At 41.1% G+C, this 27368-nt stretch overlaps 3 protein-coding genes across 9 annotated transcripts in view; 1 reads left to right on the forward strand and 2 right to left on the reverse strand.

The window, feature by feature from the left end:
• The window catches only part of gtpbp3 (GTP binding protein 3, mitochondrial), a 224220-nt gene that overhangs the window by 83507 nt on the left and 113345 nt on the right, over window positions 1–27368 (forward strand). The window lies entirely within an intron of this gene.
• mfsd12b (major facilitator superfamily domain containing 12b) lies at window positions 1066–7174 on the reverse strand. The gene is made up of 9 exons (XM_070960306.1): window positions 6893–7174; window positions 6223–6433; window positions 5236–5368; window positions 4974–5159; window positions 4327–4419; window positions 4146–4238; window positions 3817–3990; window positions 1961–2055; window positions 1066–1231 (listed from the first exon to the last, which is right to left on the reverse strand). The coding sequence occupies exons 1-9, from the start codon at window positions 7161–7163 to the stop codon at window positions 1096–1098; spliced, it is 1392 nt and encodes a 463-aa protein (XP_070816407.1). The 5' UTR covers window positions 7164–7174; the 3' UTR covers window positions 1066–1095.
• csnk1g2b (casein kinase 1, gamma 2b) overlaps window positions 8308–27368 on the reverse strand; it is a 34313-nt gene continuing 15252 nt past the window's right edge. For 3 of the 7 annotated variants that reach the window (XM_070960307.1, XM_070960308.1, XM_070960309.1), the window contains exons 3-12: window positions 26041–26110; window positions 18931–19079; window positions 18324–18558; window positions 17797–17882; window positions 15475–15559; window positions 15226–15374; window positions 14861–14944; window positions 12518–12619; window positions 10843–10949; window positions 9365–10504 (exon numbers count right to left, since the gene is read on the reverse strand). In XM_070960307.1, the coding sequence (XP_070816408.1) occupies window positions 10450–10504; window positions 10843–10949; window positions 12518–12619; window positions 14861–14944; window positions 15226–15374; window positions 15475–15559; window positions 17797–17882; window positions 18324–18558; window positions 18931–19079; window positions 26041–26110 (1122 nt within the window). In that variant the 3' untranslated portion in view covers window positions 9365–10449. Of the gene's footprint in view, window positions 10505–10842; window positions 10950–12517; window positions 12620–14860; window positions 14945–15225; window positions 15375–15474; window positions 15560–17796; window positions 17883–18323; window positions 18559–18930; window positions 19080–26040; window positions 26111–27368 lie in introns of all 7 variants that reach the window. The other 4 variants (XM_070960311.1, XM_070960313.1, XM_070960310.1 and 1 more) reach the window with 3 other exon arrangements.

The following is a 27368-nucleotide window of genomic DNA, read 5'->3' on the forward strand; positions in this document are numbered from 1 at the left end:
TTCATGAGACAGAAAAGGACGACAAACATACCACTTGAATAGACACAGTAAAGAACAAACATTAAAATGCAGTGTGTGTACATTATTAAACTATTTTAAATTTCAAAAGAATGCACCTTTATGAAAGAATTAATACAATTATCAAAGAAAATTCAGTTTTGCTCCTGTGTCGATCAGGCAGTCAGAACAGATACAGTACATTCTCATTTTCAGATTACTTTCATAGCAACAGTGTCTGCTTAGTGCTCTTCCACAGCACATATGATCAAAGATGGAGATAATAATCACACACACACACACACACACACACACACACACACACACACACACACACACACACACACACACACACACACACACACACACACACACACACAAGAGAGGTCAAGTTCACCCAGTTCAGTTCCTTGGACCAGTGCCACAATTGCTGCCAAGTCAGTGAAAACATTGGCAGCATTCACAGTAGAAACCAAGGCAGAGGTTGGTTCACATTATATGACAAACACACGTCTCATGTCTGTGCAGTCATCAGGTCATGGTATACCTGGAAGTGCTCAGTCAAGGCCAACAACTTCTGAAGCAACTCTGGTTGCCCTTGACCTCTTGACATCTATATGAAATATTATAATTTGTATTTGTGTCGTTGTGATATCAGTTTCTACATTTCTTTTAGAAGTCTGAGTCCATTTAATCGTTTTCTAGTCAAAAACTTCACCTGTGGTGTGGAGCATTTAATATTATTCTTATAGTTTTAAATGCCTTCAAGCTCACCCAGGAAACAGTGTAGTGATATATTCATACACTAGGTGGCAGCATGGCTTTATCCTTCATCAAATGCAAAATATTTAGTAAATTATGTCCAAATATTTTGAGAGATTAGTGAGTAAGACCTGATCCTTGAGGATTTTAAATATGAGTGTGCTCAGCATCCATCTGAAATAGTACCTGTAGATTTTATCAAAAACAGACAAAAAATAAAACACAAGACAAATGGTTGTTTTTCTGTGTGTGTGTGTGTGTGTGTGTGTGTGTGTGTGCGTGTGTGTGTGCAGGTATGACACAATGACTACCCGTATGTAGTGTAGATTTTGAACCCTAACTTTTCCGTATCCTGATTGGCCAGATTAGGATTGTGAACAGACAAAGTGCTGCGGCCAAGGCCACGCCCCCGGTTACTGTCACCATGACGTCACGATAAAACCACACACATGCTGGGCAGCAGGCCTCGGTGCTGTTGAAGTGCAAAGAAAAGAAAAAGGGAACAGCTTTTGTTAAACTGTGACAAAAAAGCAGCAACATTGTGGTCTTTGAGAAGCGAAAGGTCAGGAGGTCATCGTGTCTCTCAGTACTGACAGACTTCCCTGTCCTGCCTGTGGCACTAAAACCAAAGTCTGGCTGCTCCTGAAACCAGTTCAGTTTAATGTTTAGTTTAATTTTTTCTCCTAAAACAGCTGAGCACTGTGGTTTTTATCTGAAAACAATAAAATAAAAATAAACAATAAAAAAATAAAAAAATGCAGAAATATGATCAGAAGCCTTTTCCTGACCATAAGAGTCAGGACCCCCAAGAAGGGTCGTGAGCTAATGAATTAAGAAAAAAGATAAATTCTGCTACACAATCTTTGCCTCTTTTTGTGTAATACTGTACAGTTTTGCATATCTAGGCTTCTACTAATTATTCAAATGAAACAGTCGACAAGAAAAAGTGATCTCTGACTGTCCTGCTCAATAGATACAGCTTTGTATGAAAGAGTCTCAAACCAAAAAGGCTGGGAGCTACTGCTTATACATATCACAAAACATGTATTCTAGCCAGGCAGAAAAAAAGGTCAGATTAACCACAAAACACTGTCTGTTTTCACTTCTCTGTCTGCAGGAAATGCCCACATCTTCCTGCACACTTTCATTTCAACGTGTCCGTCTGAAGGACTGCGACAGTGTCAGTCACAGAGACACTCACCTGCATGGTCGGGTGCTCTGGATGAGGATGACCCCCACACCATTAGCCACCTTGTCTGTGAAGCTCATGGACCCATAAACAAAGGCTCCACTTTGCTGCAGAACAAGACAGAGATCAGAGATTGTTACAGTCACTAAAGCAAAGCACAACAGAAGCAAACATGTGAAACACCCACACGAGTGTTTTTTCCTGTGAGTAAGACTAATAATCTGTGAGCATGGATCGAGTGTTTTCATTCATCTCTTCTCAGACAGTGTGAGTGAAGAAAGGCAGACATCAGAAGAGATGTGACAGTGGTAAAATATGCTGTGACACAAACACATCACTACAAACCCTCCCCTTTCATTTCACAGCTGAGAGCGTTTCCAAAACATCTTCTAGCGTGACTGTGATCCAGAACAAACTGATTGATTTAATGGTCTCAGTATTACAACACACATTAACAGATTTATTGTACTGTAGATCTTCAGTTAAGTCTCCTGTGACTGGACGGCTGATTCTGACGTGACATTTAAAACAAAAAGGGTGCTGTTTGTTCCTGCCTTGTGATGAGCTTTCTCTTGACATCATTTGCTTTCAACCTTAACCACAAAGTGAAACTTAGGTTTTAGCATCTGCATATTATCCTGCACTTGCAAATGTCTTTTTGAAGAAGCACGTGATTTTAAGTGTTTGTTCCCTGATGGGTTGTATTTTCATTTTTTCACAGAGGAAGCTACTGCATTGCAATTGTCAATTGCGCTTGACAGCAACAATATCTTAGCACTTTTCAACCTCCCTGCCCAGTCTGTGGCTCAGTCACAAGCTAAAACTTCAATCTAAAAAAAAATAATGTTCATGTTTAAAAAGGGCTCAGTGATGTCCTAAAACAGTTTGGCACTGTAGTTTTTAGCAAGTGTTACTCAATCAGAGGGAAATTGTGTATTTGTTGGGTACTACTTTCAGCCATGGATTTATACATATTTGGTGATCTACTGTGAGTATTTACAGCAGCAGGAAGGTGTGTGTGGGATTGACCCAAAATACACTGCAGTGCCCATGTTCACCATAATGAAGGAAACATGTCCTCCATGGCAACAATGTGGCCACTGAAATTTTTTTTTATTAAAAGCTGACAAGGATGTGCACATGCTTGGGTTAAAATTGCCCCAGCAACAGCCCATTTGCCCTCTGTAGCTGAGCTGCCCCTCTGAAGAAAAAGAACGGGTCATATTTGCTGTTTTGGCTGCATAAATACAGGTAACACATTGCTAAAGTTAGCCACTGCGTGCCCTGCATGTTTTCACATTAGATGTTTCCCAGCTCCAAAACAACTATTCCAACCTAATCCCACCTAATTTCAAACACTGATAGGCAAACCTCTGCAGGACACAGAGGCGTTAAAAAAAACATGAAGCAAAGTGATGCCCTATGCCCATGTCATGTGACACTGTAGTGTCCAAACTTTGCATCGTTGCCATTGTGTGAGGGATCAGGATGAGTCTTTTGAAGTTGTGGAAATGATTAAGGACAAATGTTATGACTAACCCTGTGAATAAAAATCTTCACATATGCTTCAAAACAATGTGCAGCTTGTCACAAATGCATTAAGTCACACAGCATTGCCTTACACACCACGATGCTAGCACATGCACCAATCTTAATTAGGTAGGTTAGAGCGACGGCCCCTCAAAATGTGTGTGCATGTCTCTGGTAGGCAACACTGGAGATCTATGGCACAGAGGAATAAGATATATCAGGATTTGATATATCAGATATATCAGGACTTCATGGCCAGCCTCATCCTTTTAATTCCTCTGTGCAACAACTCTCCTACAAAACTGTAAACTCCTGTAGGTTAGTTCCCTTCCACCTACCGTCTGCTCTCCAATGAGCGTGGCTGTCATGGACAGCGACATGACCAGGACTGTAGCTGAACCAGCTCCCAGCAGCACAGCTGCTCCATAGATACTCTCAGCTCCCATGTTCTCGTCCACAAACACCCAGGTGGCAAAGCCAAGCACCAACAACAGGCCGATCAAATAGGTCATCTGACAACGGACAAATACATTTCATTTCAATAGAACTTTTCTTTCAAATTACAAATGCATTAATCATACAACAAAATGAATTCATAACACAAAAGAGTACTGTTATGGCAATAGAGTTGATAAAAGTGTCCGTATCTTATTGGGTAGAAACTCACATTGATTCCTATGAGCTTGCTGAGTGGTTTCATGGCTAGAGAACAAACAAAGCCGCTGATATACATCACCAGAGGTATGATGGCGATGAAGTTCTAAAGAGAGAGGAGGGAAATTAGATTTTAAATTGCAACATAATGAGTTACACAAGTCCCTGCATGATTAAACACTGTGTGGCCTTACCTTTGGTAACATCAGTGAGTTGGTGAGGTAAACAGAGATGTAGGTCTGAGATAAGTTGACGATTAGTCTGGTGCACATGTACAGGAAAGCCATCTGGTACAAAATCAAACAAAGGACACAATATTGAGGATTTTTGCAGGTTTTAGCAAAAAGATCTGAGGGATGTATTTGTATTTTTTCCTGGTTCCTACCCACTGGCATCCGCTTATTTCTACGCAATATGAAAACAATTAGCATTCTAAGGCATCACATTTCAGGCTGGGTATCGCTTTTTCATGTCGCTGTCAGTACTGATACCAAATTGATGATTTGATGCTATGAACACATTTCTCAGCCCTAATCACAGTCACATCAAGTCTGCATTAGTTTTGCTTATGTTACATTATTAGAACTGGTGGAATAGAAAATAGAAAATAAATAGAAAATAGAAAGCAGACTTCATACTCAGTGTGGATGACACAACCCAAACAGGTTTCTACCGTACGCTATGAGATTTTCACACTGTATGGAAATGAATGGAAGCAAACAGTTGCCAGGTTCAACAGGAAAAAAAAACTGCAATTTGTAAAGTACATGTGATTTAACGTCAACATCAAACTATATCCAGAGTTACAACACCGTTCCCTGAGAGAAAAAGGAGGTGTCACCTGGTAGAAGGAGGGCTCCTTCAGCCAGTGCTTCCACTGAAATACAGGACGAGGCAAAACTTCCTGTGAGGGGGAAGACGTGATCAGCTGATCGTGTGTCCCTGGGGCCGACACGTCCTCTTTTGTGCCCACATGAAATATCAAGGAGAATAAAGCTCCAGTGCCCAGCATAATGAGGGCCAGCATCTATGGACAGATAGCTCAGTTGAAAATAGTGATTTTCACAGGAGTGTATAAACCTCTCAGACATCTCGTTTCTTACCCTGAACAGAGGGATGTCCACCTGGCCCAGGTTGTCTGTGATGGACGGGTCCACACTGTGCTGAGCCTGGAAGTGAAAGAGCAGCCAGGCCACAGTGTACACTGTGATATTGGCCACCACAGTGAACGCATACCTACACAAGGAGGAATATAATTGAAATAACCAAAGAGTAACTTGCTTGTTAGAAAGAATTATAATAGATACAGAGGCATCTTGTTCCTGTGTCAATATTCACAAATGTCATTTGAGCTTCTTGGGTTAACATGATGAAGTGACAGGGAGTTACTTCTCTTTTCACGGGCAATTTGGCGGCTATTTCTGTCTTATTGTTTGACTCCACTGGCATAGTAATCGCCCATGACAGGATGCTGATGTCGCAACTAGTTTTGTCAGTTCTGCTCTTATAGCTTGGAAAGTGGAAGTAGAAGAGGAAGATGGAGTTACAGGAAGCCACAACAACTTTTTAAAGATGGGAATGAGGTTAGGGTAGAGTAGAGCAGCCGTCCCCAACCTTTTGACCAGCTTCATGTAAAGCAATAATTTGCCAGACCGGCACAGGAACGAATAATACACAAATTATTAAAAATACAGCTCACCATTACCCTAAATGGTGAGCTGGTTCCAGGTTGGATCCCGAGTCAAAGGCTGAAAAACTGATTCATTGTTGTTGTCGATATTATTATTATTATTATTATTATTATTATTATTATTATTAGTGTGTCGGATCCCGGCTCGGCCCCCGGCTTCACATTAGTCTAGTTTTAACTGCTCTGCACTGACTTTCGGTAACTGTTATTATTATTAGTGTGTGTGTATGACATGTGTACAGAGGCACGGGCGGATGCACCTGATTTTCAAAATAAAACTTTACGGCCGATCAATAAAAAAGTTTTTTGGTCAGTGTTTCCGTGCGGCCCGGTACCAAATGACCCCCGGACCGGTGGTTGGGGACCGCTGCTTTAAAACACCGTCCTGACGTCACCTCACCTGTACGCCGTGAGCTCCACCTTGTCGCTCACACGGGACACCAGCTCAGGAATGAGGGACAGGTGGGAGATCTGAGTGGCTGCCCAGCCGAACTGGAAGATGATGATGAACGGGGTAAAGTACACAAGCTGAGCCCACTGAGGAGTGTTTTCGTCACAGGCCAGGCAGGGGTTGAAAATGAAGGGGAAACACACAAGAACACACACAGTTCCTGGAAAGCAGAGAAGGAATTCTTTTAAACCTGCAGTAGTATTGAACTTTATACTATATGTAGTATTTTGAGCTTTGTATACTCTTTTTATACTCGGACCAAATAAGCTGGTTTAAAGTATATTTTTCTAAAGAAACATTGTACTCAAGTATGGTACATAACTTAGTAAAAGTGCTTTCAACCGTTGTATATAAATACATGCATATATGAATGGCTCCTTTCAAAGTGTAATATAAATGAGTGGATTGTTATTGATGCATTAATGTGTGAACAACATTTAAAGCTGCTTGTTTAAGGGAATCTAATTTTATACTTTCTATACTGTCAATTATATATACAATCAAATAAATCGATACATAAATGTACTAGAGTTTAAAGTCATTTCCCCTGAAATACATATGGAGTATAAAGGAGGAAGCATACTTAAATTCATATATACTTTCTCGCTCACTCACTTACCCAGTAGATGCCATGTTTTTCTTTTCCCACAGATGCCTGTTGTTCTGTCGGATTCGTATCCAACCAGCGGCGTGCAGACTCCGTCCGCTATTTGACCGATGAGCAGCATCACACCTGCATAGGTGCTCTGAAAGCTGAGCACGGAGTGGAGGTAGACCAGCAGGTAAGTGAACCACATCGAGGCGCACAGGTCATTCAGAAAGTGTCCCGCTGCGTAACATAGCCGCCTGCAGACCGATAAGGTCCGATCAGCAGACACAAACTGCTCCATGATTGATTGGAGTCCGGTGATAAAACTTCCTTTATTCACAATTAGAGATCTGTCGTTGTCATATTTACAAAATACATAAAGCAAATAATTACACTAACAGACGTTGAGCAAAAGCACAGTTGGTCTGAGCATCTCCAAAAATCCCCTTAGAATAAATCTTATAATAAACGCAGTGTAGTAGATTATGCCAAGCCGGGTCCCCACGCTGGTCAGCTGAACCGGTTTAGCTTTCGGCGGAATAATTTCATGCTTTTCTGACCAATCAGCGGCACTTTGGATACACCCACGGCTTCACGCGTAAAAACACGCTGGTGCACCCTGCGACATCCTCGGAACATCTGTAGATCCTGTCTTTAGAGTTATTATGCAGCTCTGCAATGTACACGCCCCCGATGAAGTCTAAATTAGGTGATTTACAAAGTCAACCACGTGGCTATGAATGCCTTTAAAAACTCGTGAGTAACAACACTGTTAATAGTCACTTCCTCTTTCTGCTCATCACATGGCGACTGCTTTAAGCAGGGAACCCACTTCAGTCCTCGAAATCATGCTTGTACAAACACGTATTAGGTCATCAGTTAGGTTTGATGACAACTGAGAAGCTCAGATGTCAATTCAGTGAAACACACACCAGATTATAAGCAAGCAAAATGCCATGACTTCTTATTTTACCTGAGTTTTTTCCATTGCAGTTGTGTTTGGATTTTGAAAGGATTAGGTCTGATATTAAGTACCTCAGCTGGTCTCTGATGTCAAGTATTTGTTTTCAGTCATTAATGTGGATTTACACATTTGCAGGATTGCCTTTTGTAAACTTCAAGTGGAAAACAACCTTGACTTCCCTTTGCTGCTTCATGACACACACATGTATGCTGTTGTTGTCATGGTCATCACTCGCATTACACAGTGGTGACAATCCGGGCTGTCGGTCTTGTGCAACCTTAAATCTAAAGTTAAACTTGAATAAATCATAATACAGGGACCCTCCACTGATGTTGTGCACTGGTGGAGTTTAGTTTACCCATTTCCAGGAGTACTAAGGCTCTGGGGGGTGGGGATTCCACTTGCATTATGGGAGACAGAGGATCAAGTGTTCTTGGAGTTTGATTTGACCCCCGGGATATCTTGACAGCTGCTTTGACTATTCTTTTTTTTTAATCTGTCAATATTTAAACCATAGGAGTACTCCTTTAAATAACTCAAGGCCATTAAACTCACAATCTGATGACCTAGAAACTTTAGAGGGGGTTTAAACAGTCCTGTACAGACACAGAGCCCCAAGCCACACACACATCTTATTTTGCCTGGAAACAAAAAGAACACAAATGAAATCAAGGATGGAAGAGAAACATGAAGCGAGAGCTGCAGCGGTAAGTCGATCAATCGACCAGAGATGACAACATGAAGCAGCAGCTGCAGTGATAACTGATTACTCATTTAAGTCATTCATTAAGTAAGAATGGCAAACATTTGATGGTGCCAGGTTTTCAGGTTTTTCTTCTCTTGCATAACAATAATTGAATATTTTTGGTTCTGGACTGCTCGTCGGACACTTGATGACATCATCACGGGGCGAGGATAAGATTATGGCCATTTTTCACAGTTTGCTGATGATTTACAGTCCAAATGATTAATGGAGAGAATAGTAAGCATGTTAATCAACAATGAAATCATCATTAGTTGCACCCAGACAGAAAACTACAGATGTTAGCAGCAGCAAGGACCTCAAAAAAGGGCAAATTCTTTCTTTTCCAATCCAGTAGACTGAATTTGGGAAGGCTCCTTTCTTTCCAGGCTCAGGAGCAGCAGAGACATGATGTACCTCACAAACGAGTCAACCTCAGAGAGCTGCATGTTCGTCTGTGACCTCCAGACAAAATGAAACAATGGTTCAAACAGATTTGGGTTGTTGTCTGCTAGACCTCTTTGAGCTGGAACCATGCAGACGGACACACGCACACACGCACAGTCCTGATCTCTCACCAAACCAAACAACACCACTGTACAGATGTGTTGATTGTCACAGCAGAGGATGAAGGGGTACACTGCTTATAAGTGAGAGCAAGGGATGTGCACACATTCACGTACAAAAACCTCCAGATTTACACATAGACACATACACAGAGAGAGAGACAGAGACAGACAGTAATCCAGTGAGCATTTGGGACAGATTAGATAAAATGTCATTGCGGGACACTCACTTGAGCTTTAAACATTTTACTTAGAAAGGCACAAACTATGATTTCCTGGTAAATTATTTTGATGTAAGAAATAAAAATCGAAAGACATCTTTTTTTTTTTCCATGTAAATCGACAACATTTTCCGGCCATAACTCAGATATAAGCATTGTGAAGGACTCTTCCTAGATCAGTCTTTATTAAGTTGTTTTCTTAATTGTTAATTTCAAACCTAAAGTTTTCCACTGTAATTGTTTTTTTTTTTTTCAAAAGTGCAATAATAATAAGAGAGCTTAATATCTGTTTCTCTCGATCTTCCACAGTACCTGAGGCCAGTGACTGTGCTACAAAGTCCACGTTGACAGACAAAAAGAAAGCCAGAGTGAGGAAAAGAATTGAACTCCAGAACACTACAACATAAAAATAAGTTTTCAATGCAGGGATTTGACTTCAAAAAGTGAGGATTCAATTACAAAAAAAGAAGAAAAAAAAACATAAAAATCCAATCCTCCAAATTCTGTTTGCTAGATGAAATGCTTCCTGTGTCTATCAGACTTAACATCAGCATGGTTCACCTTTTCCTCTTTACCTTGATCCCAAAACACACACCAAAGGAAGAAAAGAAAGAAAAAACAAATTTTCTAATGAGCAGATTTCTTTCACTCGAACGGTTCCCCCTGATCAACAGCTGACTGTTGGAACAATACGTGTTCTTTATGGAATCTAGAATACAACAACTGTTTCAAACAGTATTTTTTCATATTCACGCCACGGTATTCGAGTTTCATTGTTACAGCTTTTTTACTTTTTCTCAAGCCCCCCGTTGTAATGCAGGTACGTTTATTTTTCGTTGATAAAGGAATCAAGAGTCTGTTGTGGAGTCAGTAGGACTGCAACATTCCTTTAACTCGTCAGTAGCCGGGGAGCACTGACAACGAGAAAGAGAGAGCGCGAGGCTGGAGGTACAGAGTGACAGGGGAAATAAGGTGAGAGGGATAAAGAGGTGAGGGGAGCTGGAAAGAGAGAAGGGACAGGGGGTCTGTGTAGTTGCTTCCATTTAAAACTTGACAGTGACCACAATGTTTCAAGTTCTCTCTGTTCTCTTCTTTCACTTGTGCCTCTGGAGGGCTTTCCTCTTTCTCCTTTTAAAGAAACAACAGCACCTGTGGGAAAACAAAGCAACACTTACACTGAGGAAAAAGGACATTCCAGACACACATCTGCACAGCCACATATTGGTTTATCAATACAGCGCTCATCATGCTGCTGGTTAGGGTTGGGTTTCAATAGCTGGTTTCATTTTGGAGCTGGTTCTGACGCAGCATGATCAAGACTTGTTAAAACCTGATCAATCTTGATTTTTTTGAATGCATTTAAATAAAATGTAAAAATTAAGTGTGAAGTGCAAAAGGTTGCAGATTTCAAATCAACACCAAATTTGAGCTCAATAAAATACTAATAAACATTAAACATTGCATGAATCTGCACAGCTGTTCCGTACTTGGTTTCGTCAGCCACTTCGACCTCAGTGGGAGCGGTGATGGGAGCGTTGGAGTGTCCAGCTGTGGGATCATCAGTGTTCAGCTCGCCATTCGTTGAGCTCATCACCTGCACAAAATACAGAAGGACACCAGACTGCTCACACAAACATACACATCGAGCCACTGATTGCATGGTGGAGATGAACGCTCACATAAAAATATGTAACCTTGATTTTCTCTTTACATCTGCCCTCTCAGACAAGGAGAGCAGTTCAGCATGTGACCTGGAATGCTCCTTAAAGGGGCAGGTTTGCTTTTTTTTCATGTCTGTCTTGAAACAAAAGTCACAGTCAAGTCTGCTGTTCAAGCTGGTCATTCAGAGGTCCTTCTCAAATGTGCTTCCTTAAGAGTCCTCTATCTGTGCAAATACATGTTCCAAAGTTCAGCTGCAATATAAAACGAGGTTCCAGCAGTTCGAGTTACACACACGAAGCGAATATCTTTCAAACAGGGCCGCACTGATAATTATTTTCATTATCGATCAACCTGCTGGTTATTTTCACAATTAATTATTTAGTCTACGAAACATAAAACATTGAGAAAAATGCTCATCACACTTTTCCAGAGCCTTAAGTGATGTCTTCAAATAGCTTTTTCTGTCCAACCAACAGTCCAAAACCCAAAGAATCCTCATATACTATGAGAAATGACAAAGAGAAGCAGCAAATCCTCACATTTAAGAAGCTGGAACCAGCAAATGCATAAAAAATGACCGAAAAGATTAATCAGCCATCAAAATAGACTAATTGGCTAATCTTTGCAGCTGTTTTCAAAGTTACAGTATTTGTGTAGGAAATTCCCTTTTTGCGTTCCTATCCCACCACTACTGCTTAGCATGACATGGACTTTCATACTACAAAGATTTTGGGAGATACACATGTGATTTATCAAACGTCAGACTGTTGAGGCAATACATTACCTTCACATGAACTTTGGAAAACATTTTTGAACAGATTGAAGACTTCCCCTGGAAGAACATTGGAGCAGGAGGAATGATAACAGCAAAGCAAAAGCTCTTTTGATTCAAATGGGAACATGAATACTGTTTTCAGACAGAGTTGAATAAGAAACCTGAACTTATCCTTTAAAAGCTGCAGTTCTATCAGCTAACACTAAGTGGCACATCTGTGCCACATTTACTATGGAGGCCTCTTATTTCTAATGACGCGTAACTGATTTTTTCCACATAATAAATATATGGAAAATATAAAAAAAAGATTTGAATGTATACTTGATGCTTTACTGAATTTCTACTCATGAGGAAACTGAAAACAAAAATCTACTGTGTTGCTTTTGGACTATCTATTTGTTTTGTGTGTTTTTCTACTGATTCAAAACTCTTTGTTGAATGAGGTTTGCAGGACAGTTGCTGTAGGCTTTCATCTTTGCATGCCCCCTCCTTTGGGCAGCCTACAGCAGACGAGGCGAATGAAGCGGTGAGAGCAAACAGAACGGGCGAAGCACTGACACACAGAGATTCAAACAGTCTGATGCAGACACACAGAGAGAAAACAAGACAGAGCACCTGGCAGGCAGGCAGCATGGAGTCAGTGTGAGAGGGCTCAGACACATACAAAACTATGTGGCTTCATGCATTAGCCATCAGAGCAGCAGCAGTAGCAGCAGCAGCAGTACCTGAACAGAGCCCCCCAGCCGCTCAGCTGTGAGGTGCGACCCCAGAGTCTCCTTATTGGTCACTGGAGTGGGCTGAGACTCACTTCCTTTGGGCTCAGGTGACTTGACGCAAAGAGCAAAAAGGGTTGAGGCAGGTGGTCGTGATGTGGTGGGGGGGGGTGGGGGGGGGGTAGGTTGTGGGCGGAGGGTGAGGCAATGTGGTGGGAGGGGGTGGGAGTAGAGGAGGAGGGGAGTAAATGAACAACAAAAAAAGAAACAAAAAAAGAAACAAAAACAAAAAAATTATAGAAGACATCTCCCAAGCAGAAGCAGGCTTGTTAAGACAAACTATGTTAATAGAGGAGTAGAGGGAAGCAAAAATTTATGCGAAGCACAGATCAACACACTAACAAAGTCATGCAAGAGTAAAAGAAAACAGCCTTGATCACCTCAACTAGCACTGCATGTTCAATACAACACAGACAATTATCTACGTTCTTGGGCATTATTTTAACGTCAACTGGAGGCTCAAGTTTAGGGTACATGGGTTTGTTTTTTTAAATATTGTGCTGTCATTGGCGGAACTAGAAACTGAACATTTCTATTCCCATAAACAAATATAACCTGTAACTCCAGAGACAAATAGCAGATATTGTCTTTTATTGCAGCTGGCTGTTTTAACCAGGATGTCACTGGTTTTTACAGTCATGGGCATCATGTGTGGTGCTGGAGGTGGTGCTCTGCGAGCTTCCAAAGGTGGCAAGTTGTTATCAAGCCAATCACCTCCAATGCAGAGCAATAAAAAGAGGCTAGAGTCCACTGCAATAAGTCCATCATAAAATCTAATGCACTCCCTGTATTGCTTTACGGTAAACGAGTCAGACTCGTCAAGTACAACAACATGATTTAAACCATGACGTGTCTATCACAAGGCCTTCATGGGCTTGAATTATAACCTCTGTACTCAATCAAACAAACAAGGCTCGGATAGCATGCTAATAAAAAGGAATAAAAAAATAAAATTCAAGTCCACACTTTGCCACATACTAAGCTTAGAGCTCGTCATTACTGGTATGAACAATGCAATTTGCATTTTCAACTCATGCATGCAATGACTGGAGCTTAGAGTGGCAAGGTGTGAAGAATAAATTGAAGCCGAAAACAGTGCTTTGTGTCACAGCTGGAGCAGGGGAGCCTGCCTCGTCATCGTGCACGTCGATTAATTTACTTATAAGGCATCCATCAAGTCTTATTGTCTGACAAAGACTTAGGACAGATGATGTCACTGCCCAGCAATCAGGCTGCAGACAGGAACAGGAATGAAAGAGAATTGGAGCTCAACAGCAGCCATTTTCTCCAGGAAGTGGATTATGGTTGGACTGTCATATCTAGATGGTAACCTTTGATTTGCAAAATCCGCATGTGCACTTGATTTAGCATAGTAGTGCTCGTCTCTGCGCGCATTAGCAATGGCGGATATGCCAGGACTCGCAGAACATCCATGTCTCACTGAGTTTGAAGCACATCTGCACTCACACTAAAGGTCCAGTGTGTAGGACTTGGGGGAATTATTAGCAGAGCTCTTTGTATCCACAGGAAGAGCTGGTCCTCCCCACAGAGTCCACCATGTTTCATCGCCATGATTCTACAGTCGCCCAGAAGGCGCAAACCAGACACTGGCTATAAGGAGCACCTTTCACGTTTTTCATGTTTACTGTAGGGGAGGGTGAGGCAAGGGGTATTCAGTTGGTTGCAATCTGCAACCTCACCATAAGAGACCACTAAACCCCACGCACCGGTTCTTTAAACTTGACAAATTGTTTGGAAAAACTGGTAAATTTCACAGATAATCAACATTAATAGATAGCTAGTTAGCTAGTTTGGCTACCTGTTGTAGCCATTGAATCAGTAAAGAGGAGTACAAATTGCTCTTTTAGCAAAACAGTGCAGTATCATATTGTCTCTGTCAGCTTAAGTTAAGGCAGGCCAACAGCTACAAAACAAGAACATCAGTGCACTTGAAATGCTTCATCATCTTTTCTCCTTGGACTGGCAGGTCCTAGTCTGAAAATAACAAATAATGCAGGTGTAGGTGACTTGGCTATTTGTTGCAATGCATGGTGATCTTAAACCTACACTACAGAATAGTCCATTTTGATGATTTTAATGACGAAGAATATCGCAATCTCCTGAGTTTGGCAGATCTAGCCGTTATCATCTAGAGCGACCCAGTTGGACGCAGCAGTGACCTGGCAGAGGAGTTTGAATGACAGGGTTCGCTGGTTGGCTGGTTGTTTGGTCAGTGGGTCGGTAGACTGGAGGGCAGGTCTTGTGTTTGTCCTGTTTTAATGCTGATGACCTCACCTGGTTTTTGGTCTGCTGTTGTGCTTTGTCTCTGCTGCTGGGCTGCAGGGGGGTGTCACTGGGGATAGGGCCTATCGGTGTGGGCTGCAAGAAACACAAGGAAGCAAACACTTTTAGAATGAAGACAATTTTGAGAAAATAAAATAGAAAAACTAGAGAGCTGGAATTAGCAAAAGGTAAAACATTTAGCACTGACAATATAAACCTTGTAAAGTTTGACAAAAGAGTTCTGATCTGGTAAGAGCTTATTACGGTGAGAGCAGTAAGAATGGCAGCTGTGACACTCAGTGGTCAAACCAAAGGATTTCAGAGGGAAAGGAGAAGGAGGAGGAGGAGGAGGAGTGGATTCAGTAAGAGGCACTCACAAGTGATTTTCCGACCCAGTCGTATTCATAGTCAAAGACATAGCCGTTCCTGTCGAACAGATCAGTGAAGAGCTTCCTCAAGTAGTCATAATCAGGCTTCTCAAAGAAGTCCAGCCTCCTCACATAGCGCAGGTAGGTGGCCATCTCTTCTGTAGCAACAGAGAACATATCGGTAAACTTGAAAACTGAACCAATGAGAAAGAACTTATGTAACACAGCAAACGAAGGAAACTGGTTGGTTCTACTGACCGGGGAAGCTTTCACAAAGCACTTCGATGGGTGTCGCTCGTTTGGTGTCCCCAATTTTCTGATACCTCTCCTTTAAAGTGTCCGCCTAGAAGGAAGACAGGAAAAATACATATTACACTGGAAATGAGATACCTGATGAATGCATCAAGATGGTTGCATTTCACCCATTGGCCCGTACATTTTCAACTATGCATGATTCTCATATTGTCATAGTATTGTTCAGGCAACACACTTATGCACTGCTGAACTTCATTTAAAATGTTGTATTTTACTTGATTTTATGCATTCTATGTAATCTATTTCACCTATATTTGATTATTTTATGCTGTGATGTCATGCTTTATCCCTAAGTGAAATACTGTGGTCTCTGGGGCAATACTGCGCTGTGGCCTATAGGCAGATAAGAGATTACATCCATGAGAAGATGTTCTGAGGCAGCTGTGAAATGCCTGCTTCAGTGTAATAAAGACCTGTGGTGAATCAGTATCTGTAGAGAAAGACAAAGTTTCTGTTGTGTCTGAGAATTACAGAAAGCAGAGACCCTGGACGAAGAGTTCTTTTAGAGCTTTGTCCCAATACACTTCAGATTTTTAGCCTTATTCTACTCTATTTTCATTTTTGATCTGTTTTTATGTCCATTCTGTCTTTTCTATGTAGAGCACTGACTTGGTGCACGTGACTCTTCATGTAAAGCACTTTATGCTGCAATTCCTGTATGAAAGGTGCTCTACAAATAAAGTTTATTATTATTATTGTTATTGTTACCATTGTCGACTACCAACCAGGATTCATCAGACCACATCTTCCACTCTTCATCAATCTACAATGACAATTCTTAACCTGCTGCTCTACACTTACCAAGACCTACTGTATACTGTTACACTCCATGAAGATGTGAGAACACTCATTGTGAGTTCTGTAACTGGTCACTATACTCCTTCATTGTATTTTGATGCACTGTCATGTTGCGTGTTCTTTTGGCCTGAGCCAGCCAACATCCCCCACATTCATACATCCCTCACATTCATCTACCACAGGCTTCCTCCCACATAGCAAATGCTCAGATGAGGTGTCTTGTCTTCTAGTCTGTTCTATGTGCACCTTTGATGTGGACGCCTGCAAACAGCTCAGTAAGTCTGCGCAGCTATAACCTGCTCTCCTGACACCTGGTCGTATGCCTGCATTTCTGTGCTTTAAACTCTATCTCAGCAAACGGTTCAAATACGGTTTATGTAGCAACACATGCAAATGCAAAGGAGGTATTTATTTTTCTAGTCACTGACTGAATAGATTTGATAATGAGCGCCTATGGTGAGTCCTGCCACACAAGTGGTGTGTGGTCCCAGTGCACACAGAAACCTGTGACAAATGACTCTATAAAAAGGAAGACAATATTAGATATCATTGCAATGTGGCCACTGAGAATTCTTGATTCTGACTGCCTGACAAAGCTACCTGAGGCAGAACTCTGCTGGAATAATAATGTTAACATTGAGTAACAGTCTTCTATTGTTATACTTTTGGTTTGTTTAGGATGTCGGAGCAGGTGATCAGTCAAATTTGTCTTTACTGTAGATAATGTAATGAAACCTAGTTTGAAATAGTTTAAAAAGAGCTTAAGCCTCAGGTCTGTGGGTTTGGCTGATTGCAGAGACCAGCTGTACCCTTTGCTGCCATCAGCTGTTCTAACACAAGCGGCATGACTTTAAAGTAAGTACAATATTTCATGATCTTGAACAAAAAAGTAAGATCATACTTTTGTTATACACTGCAAATAAATTGATTTGATAACACATGTCAATTTGTTGGCAAGTGGCTATGGTATAAGTAGAATAACACCAACACTCACCAAAGATAATCAGTACATAAGTTAGGTAAAAAAAGTTTAAAATATATTTTTTTCGAGTGACCAGAGAAAACAGAACTCAAAGGTGTTCTGATAAAGACAATAAAAGACTTGGCACAGAGAACAAACACATTGCTTCACATTGCCTCCGCCCTGTCATTAATATCTGAGCACCTCATCATTGCGCTTTATCATCACATGTGATACTAGTGTGTATTAAACAACAGCAAATTAAATAATCAAATAGATCTCAATAATTTCTGTGAGTGACATCAAGGGTGCTTCTCAGTCTTTCAGGTTCAACAAATAATTCAGGCTAAGATCATGCGACAGAGATGTACGAAAACAGTCCTGCACTGAGGAGGTCAGCAGGAAAAGGGTACATCTCTATACTAAGCATGAAGAGGTCTGCAGGAATCTGACACAAATTAGCATGAGCCAATACTTGGATGATGTTAAACAATACACCACAGTACCTTTAGGCCCTGCCAGGGGAGGCTACCTCGGAGGAAGTACATGAACATGTGACCCAGTGCCTCCAAATCATCCCTTCTGCTTTGCTCTGGAACAGACCGAACAAGACAAAAATGAGGTTACCTGTGAGAAACAAATTCATTTCATATCCAGCTGGCAAGGTTAACAGGCAACCGGGCCCAGCGTGATTGCACAGTTATCCAGGAGTTCTAATAATGACACATGGTTGGCCACGTGCGCCATAGATGAAAAACAGCAGAGTGAATTAATAGGAGATGCTTCCACATAGCCAAGAAATGAAGCTGCACATTAGAGAAAGCTCACTTTATGAGAGAAAGACGAAAATTCATGATAAATCTACAGTAATGCAGCTGATCTCAAGAAACACCTTATGTATGGTAACTTTCAATTGTTACACAAAAAGCTATTTGTTTCCAATGCTGCGCACATGTAGATGATGTAGTTGTACATGATAGATTTTGGATATCTCCATTAAACCACCTGTAATCTCTAGCTCTGACTTTCTTACCCTTTCCCAAGTGTGTGTTAATGCTCATGTAGCGTGCCGTTCCGGTCAGACTCTTGTGCTCCCGGTAGGGGATGTGTTTTTTGGTCTCAGGGTCTATGTACTCTTTGGCCAGACCAAAGTCGATGATGTGGATGGTGTGCTGCCTCTTGCTTCCTGGCCGCCCAACCAGGAAGTTTTCTGGCTTCACATCTCTGTATATCAGACTCTTGGTGTGGACGTACTCCATCCGTGTTATCTAGAAGCAGGGGAAAATGGAACAAGATGAGTATTTGAAATTTGAATTACTGAACCCTCCGGGCAGTTTTCAAACATTACAATTCTGACAACAAGAAAGAAAACTAAAATTACACAGTCAATTTGGATTACCTTATTATGTGACTATTTTTAGCTATCTTCCAAGTTCAAATGTTGACAGAAAAGCAAGGTATTTCACACAAGAAGACACAAGAAAGTCATCAGGCTGTGGAGGCATATGGGCATGTATTTTTCACCATGCCTTGCATACAGCACCTTAGAATTCCATCTACTTTAATACAATATTTAACACTGTAATACATCTATAGCTTATCTAAATATTGGCCTCCTGCTCTCCTCTTCCAGGCCTTACCAGCTGTATGGCTATCATGAGGACGGTCTTGAGGGAGAAGGTGCGGTCACAAAGGTCAAACAGGTCCTCTAGACTGGGCCCGAGCAGCTCCAGCACCATGGCGTTGTATTTCCCACAAGGACCAAAGTAGTACACCTGAGGGATTCCCTCTGTGAACACACAAAAATAAAGTTTGTGGATTTTTGTCAAATATTCAATGAATTCAATCATCACAATACAATTATCACGTCTCACAGAGTAAAATTTTCTCCTTTGTTGATACATTTAGTTTTTAAGTGTGGGAAGAGACTCTTCACCGACACTACAGGTTTGTCAGAAACAGGTGTGTCTCACAGTTCCTTTTCCCCCTGAGCTAGGATTAAAGGGAAAGGTGTCTAAACGAAACACCGGAGATGGTTAGCAGTGCAGTGACGGCAACTGTAAATAGCCTTTGCTACTAGAAACCACCACACCCATTTTGTGGTAATATGTATGACGTCTGAAGAATGTGGATGGATCAACCTGGCAAGACTTCATGTATATCACTGTTTTGACAGAAGGAAAACTGTGGCGTGGCAAAACACTACAGTCTGTAGTGTTCATAATAAGGTACATAAGGTAAAGTAGTTCTGATTCTGCATAAAATCGTGCTTATATCTGAAAATCATCTGGGCAAATTTCAATTTCTTATTTTGTACTACATTTGGGATTAAAAACCAGAAAAGAAGCCTCACAGTGGCCTAAAGCTACTGTTTCTTAATGTCTGCTGGCTATAAAATTGACAGCTTTGTTGTAACAAATTGAACTACAGATGCCTGTGGAGGACCCAGCATCATATTTCCAAAACAGTCCAGAATAACATGCAACAGCTCACTGGAAAAAAGATAAGTAACACAACCTAAACATAAGAAACAGACTCATTTAGCTGCTGTTTTTGTTAGTCCCCCCCCAGCTTAGTTTCAGATGCATTTTATAACGTTCCATCCACTGATTTCTGATCCAAACACAATTTTCCATGATCAAAACAACCAGTCTCCAGGTTTACTGTCTTAGCTATCATGTTAGTCCTTGTCAAATTGATTCTGTCATCATCAGGCAGCCATCCAGGCCAAAGCCCTAGTATCTAAATACCAGCAACCTCCCTGAAAGCTCACTAACCACGAGATACCACATGAATGCTGCTACAACAGCAGGTGTAGCAGCACTGAGAGAGAGACACAGTGACACAGACAGATAAAGACAGTCAGTGAGATTAAGATACAGATTAAAACAGGAATGGACAAGCACATTTGTACTATACTTGTCTGTGACAAAACATGCGTGATAGAGATAAATGAGAGTTGAGACTGGGCAGTGGGCACAGCACTGTGTGAAAAAGTATTCGATTTGGATGTAAGCTGCTTGCCCTGGGGCCGAGAGTTTACAGTCAGCTTTACCTGATCCCCCTTTAACATCAGTCCAACGAGGAAACAATGCGACACATGCACGGATGCAAACTGACACAGGTACACATGTACACACATGTACATATGCACACAAACACACACACCTGTCTGCCCTTTAGTCTCTAGGATTTTCCTGGTAATTATGCCCATGACAGATGAGGCAGTGACAAGAGATCACTGGGAGGCTGACTCATCAAAGCTTGGCCCAAATCTAGAGGGCATTCAAAGCACAGTCATCACAAGAGGAAAGCACACAGTGTATTATAATCTTCTGTTTGTGAATGTGTGCGAAGAGTGGTGCTTACAGCTGCTGTTAGCACCACTCTAGATATAGCTGGTGGAAAAAGCCCAGAGTGCATTTTTGGGGTGAGGGTATGCTTGATGTGTATTGTTATGGTTGACACTAACTATAACTCACAAAACAAACAAAATGAAACTGAAATCTCACTCCAACGCAACAAATTTGCTCTATGACAGGCAACAGTGAACACTTCAAAAGCAACCGAATGATGAAACATGACTGCCAAGCATCATCTTGATCTGACAGCATTCGGCCAAACAAAAAAGTTCAGCAGTTCAATGACACATAAGCATCACATCGCTTCTGTGATGATAAATGTCTGGAATTGTACCTATTACATAAAGCCCTATCAAAAAATACATCTAACTGCATTCAGCCTTATGGGATATGCTCTGGCCTTCACTGCGAGCCAAAGTCAGTGGTGTTCTGACCCCTGCTGTCTTGACAATTCGAGACAATCCAACCTATTGTATGTGCAGGCTGGCCTCTCAGGCAACACAGTAAGAGGGAAGGCTGCATCATGGCAGCTGAAGGCAATGTTGCCCTACGACGAAATGTCAGAGTTAAGGGCCAAAGAGGAGATGGCTGGAGAAGAGAGGAGAGGAGACGGTCAGAGAGGAGGAGAGAGCAGGGAATGTGTATTAAAGATTGAGATTATGGAGTGGAGTGTGCAGAGAGAGGAGGGGGAGAAGAAGTGGCTTCCATTAGGCCCAGTGCTCTGGAGATGTTCTCACAAACATGAAATGTAATCTGTACTTGGGCTTGCACAGACTGAGCCTGAAGCTACAAATGCAATATAGAATCAATCCCACAACACACAACAGGGCTGACCACTCGTGGGGAAAAAATTAAATAGCAATACTTGTTTTTTACTAAGTTAATAATTAATTTAGCTTTTGTGGCAATGATTTGCCTGATTGATGAAAAACTAGGGCAGTTTTTTCACTTTCTCTGACTCAACACAGCACTCTCCATGTTTATTGTGTACAAAATAGTATCAAGCAGGCTATATCAAGTTATTTATCAGATGGATTAGACTGCTCGTCTTAAAGATTATTCATTATTGTTGTCACTCTTCATCAAGCGGTAAGATGCTTGGGTAATATAATGTTCCACAGAGTGGCCTAATTTGCTTTCTTATATTGCATTTTTTGTATTATGACTACTGGACATAATGCACATAAACTGAGAGATGCTGAAATGATTCATCATTCAGCCTCACTGAAAAAAGACTGAAAATTTAGTCAAGCCACCATTAAAAAATTTATTACTGTGAAACAGTAACAATATGTCATAATAAGCATAATTTTCAGTGTGCTAGTTAAATATATCTTTGCCAAATATTTAATTACATAAAAAAAAGCAAATGTCATTTATTCATGAATTGTTTCTTTCTGTTTTGGTTGGCATTAGCTTAGCATTTTTACTGGCATTAGCCAACACTCTGCCACTTGATGCATCCAAAAGTCTTTGAAAAGATTCTATATATCACCTTAAAGTTATTACAGAAAGCGTAAGTACTGAAAAAAGGTACCATTGGGCACCATTGCTGAATTCCAGGTATTGGTGCCAGTATCGGCTCAAATGTGAACAGTGCCCAACAGTTCTGAGGTGCCGTCAGACGTTAGCAGCTTCTCAGTTTTACCTCTGAGTTGATAAAATAATCTTATCCATCTGATCTAGGATAATCCTGCAACAGCAGAATACACAAGCTGATTTTTCCAGGACTTGCATGAGTCCATGATTTGCATGAACTAATATGATCACCACAGACCCTATGTCACTGACAGAGCATATCAAACAGTCATACGTCTTAACAGAACTCATTAATATTGACGGGCATGCTGACTCCCATCACTGAATAACATACAAGCGTTAACTTCCTTAGATATGCCACTAATGTAAAAAATAAAACAAAAACAAACTCTCAGGCTGACAAGTACAAGACTCACTTCACTATCACCAGCACATTTTAGCAGTTCTGCTATTTCTACCGAGAACAACTACAATGCCAGGTCTATTGTCAATTGCTTGGAGGCAGCTTTCCCTACAGCTGGGATCTGTTCAGGGCAGGAGAGAATTAACAGTGTGCAGATAAGCTCCTCCTGGGCGTTAAGCACTGAGCAGTCCACGCAGTGACATATTTGAGGCTCTTGGGTTGTGTAGGACTATCAGGGTCACATGTGTCCATTTAGCCAACTTGACAACATAAGGAGATTTAAACTATCGCCTTGACTCCTCCCATGCTAGACAGTCAAGTGAGCCTTTTTGTCATATCATTGTGGAATAGCTAGTCATCAGCTGGAGACAGGGCCTCTCTGCTCAATTGTGTGGTAATATTGTAGCTCCACTTTTAGACTACAGTAAAACTACAGAAAGTGTATCCAGCTCGGGGTGAACAATCAATGGACAACCCTTAGACAAGATAAATGTATTTCAAATCAGAATTTAGCTGAGTCCATTTCCAACTGATCTTTTGTGTCTTGACAATTTAAAGTGCTGTCTGGCAACTTAATAGTCTGACTTGGGTTCAAAGTAATATATGAGTAGAGAAAGGCTGAAACATAGTGGGAGGGAATTTAACATTCATCATTACATGTGTCTTTGATTTTCATCCACCCACTGCCTGCCAGTCACACTTTGACAACATTGCCTGACATGTCAGACCACCTGTTGACTCTGATTATTTTTCTTATTATGTCAAAAAGTAGCAAGATCTCACCAGCTGTTTCAGCCAAAATAAATGGGCCCGCAGACACAATATCTCCATGCAAGTTTCTATTTCTGAGAGTTAAAAAGTCCATATGACAGCACAGGTCAATGTGAAATATCTAGTACTGAATGAACATTAAGATGCAGGGTGTGCAAAAAGCATGTGTTACTATGGATCCATTAGAGTATAAAAGAGCTAAATGTTTCAGTATGCATTTGGAAACAATTTAATGGCTTATCGTCGGTTTACCTGTGGACATCGCCTATCTCTCGTTGTGTGTAAGGGTAAGAAACATTTTCACATGTTGTTCAAGCCCAGACCACAGTCAATAAGAGAGGCTAAAGGCCAGCATTGGTCTCAATAGAGGAAAGGATGGTCATGGTGTGTTTAATGCACCAGAGGAAACAACCAAAGGCAGAAAGAGACAAGCCTGGACTAGTGGAATCCTCTACTATAATCATGGGAAATGGCACAGGAGATGACAATTACAGTTACTGTAGATTCTATGTATGTGTGGTCATGCATTGAATAACATTTTGCTCACAGATCAAAACGACAGATTAAATCGAGAACAGCCATGAAGAAAAATAGGCCACACCCTGTAGGCAATGCATGTTAGAGAGTTTCCCTGCAATCTGCAGGCAGCACACAGTCAATCAGAGCGGCAGAGGATACTGTGGCTAGGGAAGCGATCCAAGTAGACACACCATAAAGGCCTGACTGCTTGTAGAGGGCCATCTATAAATAGTCAAGGACTGCCCTAATGCCCCACCTCCTTATCAACAGTGGAGGGCTTTTGCTCTGGCACAAGGAGCCAGGAAGCTGGCACGTGTCACTAAATTACACACACACACACACACACACACACACACACACACACACACACACACACACACACACACACACACACACACACACACACACACACACACACAAACATCTGCCTTAGACTGACTAACACACACTTAAGTGAGCATGCTTGTACGTACAACATGAGTTTTCAAATCTATATATTGTACAGTGATATAGGACCACACAGAAACTCTCTCCAAAGGTTAAAAATGTGCTTCTAGTGACTGTCAAAGCTGTACCATCCCTCTACTATCCCTGTATAGTTACCCTTTAATAGGCTAAGTAAGCCTACTTCAGGCTGAATTATGTAAGAAAATGTCAACTGGGACTTGCTACCTGCATTTACTCAATTATAAAAGGACTTGGTCTGAGAGAAGGGACAAAAAAAGAACAGATGGGACATGCAGGTGTGGGTGGTTGCAGTGCAAAAAGCAGCAGGAGCAGGACACTGCACAGACTTTTTGGTCTGTACCTTTGGCTCTTGTCAGTTTGACTAAGTAGTGGTGACATGTTTGCATATGGTTTCTGAACTGAACACTGAGCATGAGTGTTGTGAGTCCGCCAAATCAACACATGCATCTACACAAACTTACACAAACATGACAGGTGAGCATTTCCAAAAACAGCCAGCCAGGCAGCCAGGCAGCCAGGCAGCGCTGTGAAACAAATCAAGTCCCAGTCCCTCCCAACCATCTGACTCTGCCGTCTCTCTCAGCCTCTGTAACTAGCTGACCAGCCAGACCAGATCAAAGAGCTGCTGCCCTGGAGCCAAAGCTATGCATCATAGCACATTAACATGTTCTGGGTCGTGCTGTAGGAGAGGAAAAGACTCTGGGCACTGCAGAGGTGGGATTAGAAAAGAGTAAGCAGGCTTTCATAGCATTCATTGGCTCTCACAGATGTGGAAAGATAAACAAACTTGCTGTGAAATTTAGCCTCAAGTAGAATGGAAGCCGTAGGACTGTTCATGTGGCTGTTTCCCTGATGTTACATGTCCACTCAAACGCAATTACTTTTGGAAATGCATCCTTTCCTCGCCAGTTTTGCCTTCCATCTACACTATGCTCACTAATTTCACATGCAGAAACTGAATATTTTAAACCTTAACACAGATGTCTCACAGTGCAGATAAGAAAAGTAAGGTTGTTTTTTTTTTTAAATTAACACAATCTGTGCTATGTGGATGACTACAGAGGAAGTGAAATCATATTTGTGCAAATACTGCATGAAGACCTGACTGAACAATAGCTGAACAACAACAAAATGCAGATGTTAAATAAAGCATTTTGTCATTTTTCAGAAATATGACACAGAATAACAGGATCATTTGCAATACAGCATATAATCCTGTAAACAAAATGTCTCACATAAGCTAAACACCAGAGGCATAGCATTAAAAAAAAAAAAAAAACACTCCGCAAAATCAGACTGTCAACATTTTTAGGGATTAAATCTTTGTTTTCCTCTGTCTCTCCCATTTGTTCCCTTGCTCTCTTAAAAGGCATTCATTCCCATGTGCCATTATTCCTGATTATCCAAGTGTTTGTTTTTTTAATCATTGAGATATTACAGAATAATGCAGATAATTATTATCACAAACACAAAAGTGACCTGAAAACATGTGAGTGGAAGTCATGTAAACAGTGTTATCACATTTATCCCACCCTCAGGTCTATGTGCCTGTTTCTGAATGTAAAGGTTTCATTCAGGAAGTTTTCTCTTCCTGCCAAGCTCAATCTAGTGTGAAAAGGCCCATTCACATTTAACTCATCATAGCTGGCTAATAGAGACTAATAACCTCAAAAATGAATCTCTCTTACCTGAATTTCCCAACTGTTTGTAAAATCTATACTCCAAATGGAGCTGTGGTGCCCTGGACTTTATAGGTTCCTGAAAGAGAAGAGAGGGAAAAGAAAGAGTGTAAAACATTGCATTCAGTAGCTCACAAAGCAGTTAATACAAAATGTCAATATTCTTTATTAACAGTGACATGTTGGTTGTTTGGCTCAGTTAACACTGCAAGGAAAATTATTCAAAATGGAGATAATAGAACATTGTGTATTTGTAAAAGGAAAACAAAAGCTCATTGAAGTAATTCTGAAACATCAGTGCTTGCACGGCTTTCACACAATTAAGGGAAATCATAGACTCACCACACCACAAAAGCTCAAATGACTGAGAGCTTTATCGAAAGGATAGAAAGTAGTTTGTGACTGACAACCTTGCATAAACAACATGCAATTAACTTATTATCTGTATTTTAACGGCTAACAGAACTGAAATTTAGTCTCAGGTCAGACTTGTGGGATGTGAGAGGATAAAGAGCAGTTCCAGCTGGTGAACAGCAGGCTTTTGTGATGACATGGCTGATAATCAACCTACGAGGACATATTGTTCATTATATCGCTAGCTCCAGCTTTACAACCTAAAATGTAATCTGATTAACCCCACTCTCATGATGACAAGGGCATTATAGACAAACGTGAAGAGGATAGAACAAACTCAACTTAATTCCTTTCCTTAATCTTCAATAGCTGTACCACAGCCTGTGTTAAAGCGGCCGACCACAATAGCAATACACAGCCCCCTTTTCACACATTGCCAGACAATACTGGCTTTTTAAGGGGCTGCAGATGTACCTTTTCCTGTTTGTCAAATTGATAAAATAAGCTCTGAACAGCCAAGTATAAGATTTACCTCTATTGTAAGTCAGTAAAATGTAAAAGTTGGTGATGTTTGCATTTATGTACACAGTGGAACAATTAGTTACGAAAGACACATGGACAGTGAAGCCTCCTCTCGGTGTATAAAGCTTGCTACTCTTCATACAAATTTATGAAAATCCATGAAAAGTTTATTAATCTTGGCAACTTCTCAAGAGGTGCTTGAAGTGAGATTTAATCTTGAAAGTTATTTCCCATGTGCATCTAATTCCAAAGCACTTGTATTTTAAATTATATAAACTGAAAGCTGAAAGCTGTTAAGCTCCCCCATTCACTCCATTAGGCATTTATCAAATCAGGAGCGTTTTCTCTTCTAGTGCCCTGCTAGCACACAGGAGAGCATACAGCAAGTATGAGCTGCGTTCAACGCAACGAGGGACATTCCATCTTTTTATGATGACTGTTCTCAGTCCTAAGGGATGTGT

Source organism: Chaetodon trifascialis, chromosome 4, assembly GCF_039877785.1.
Source record: "Chaetodon trifascialis isolate fChaTrf1 chromosome 4, fChaTrf1.hap1, whole genome shotgun sequence".
Taxonomy (NCBI): domain Eukaryota; kingdom Metazoa; phylum Chordata; class Actinopteri; order Chaetodontiformes; family Chaetodontidae; genus Chaetodon; species Chaetodon trifascialis.

Coding starts and splice junctions, on each gene's coding strand:
- mfsd12b (XM_070960306.1), bottom strand. CDS start 7,163: ATGGAGCAGTTTGTGTCTGCTGATCGGACCTTATCGGTCTGCAGGCGG. Junction 5,369..6,222: donor GTGGAGCTCACGGCGTACAG/GTGAGGTGACGT, acceptor CTCCTTGTGTAG/GTATGCGTTCACTGTGGTGG. Junction 3,991..4,145: donor GCAAGCTCATAGGAATCAAT/GTGAGTTTCTAC, acceptor GTCCGTTGTCAG/ATGACCTATTTGATCGGCCT.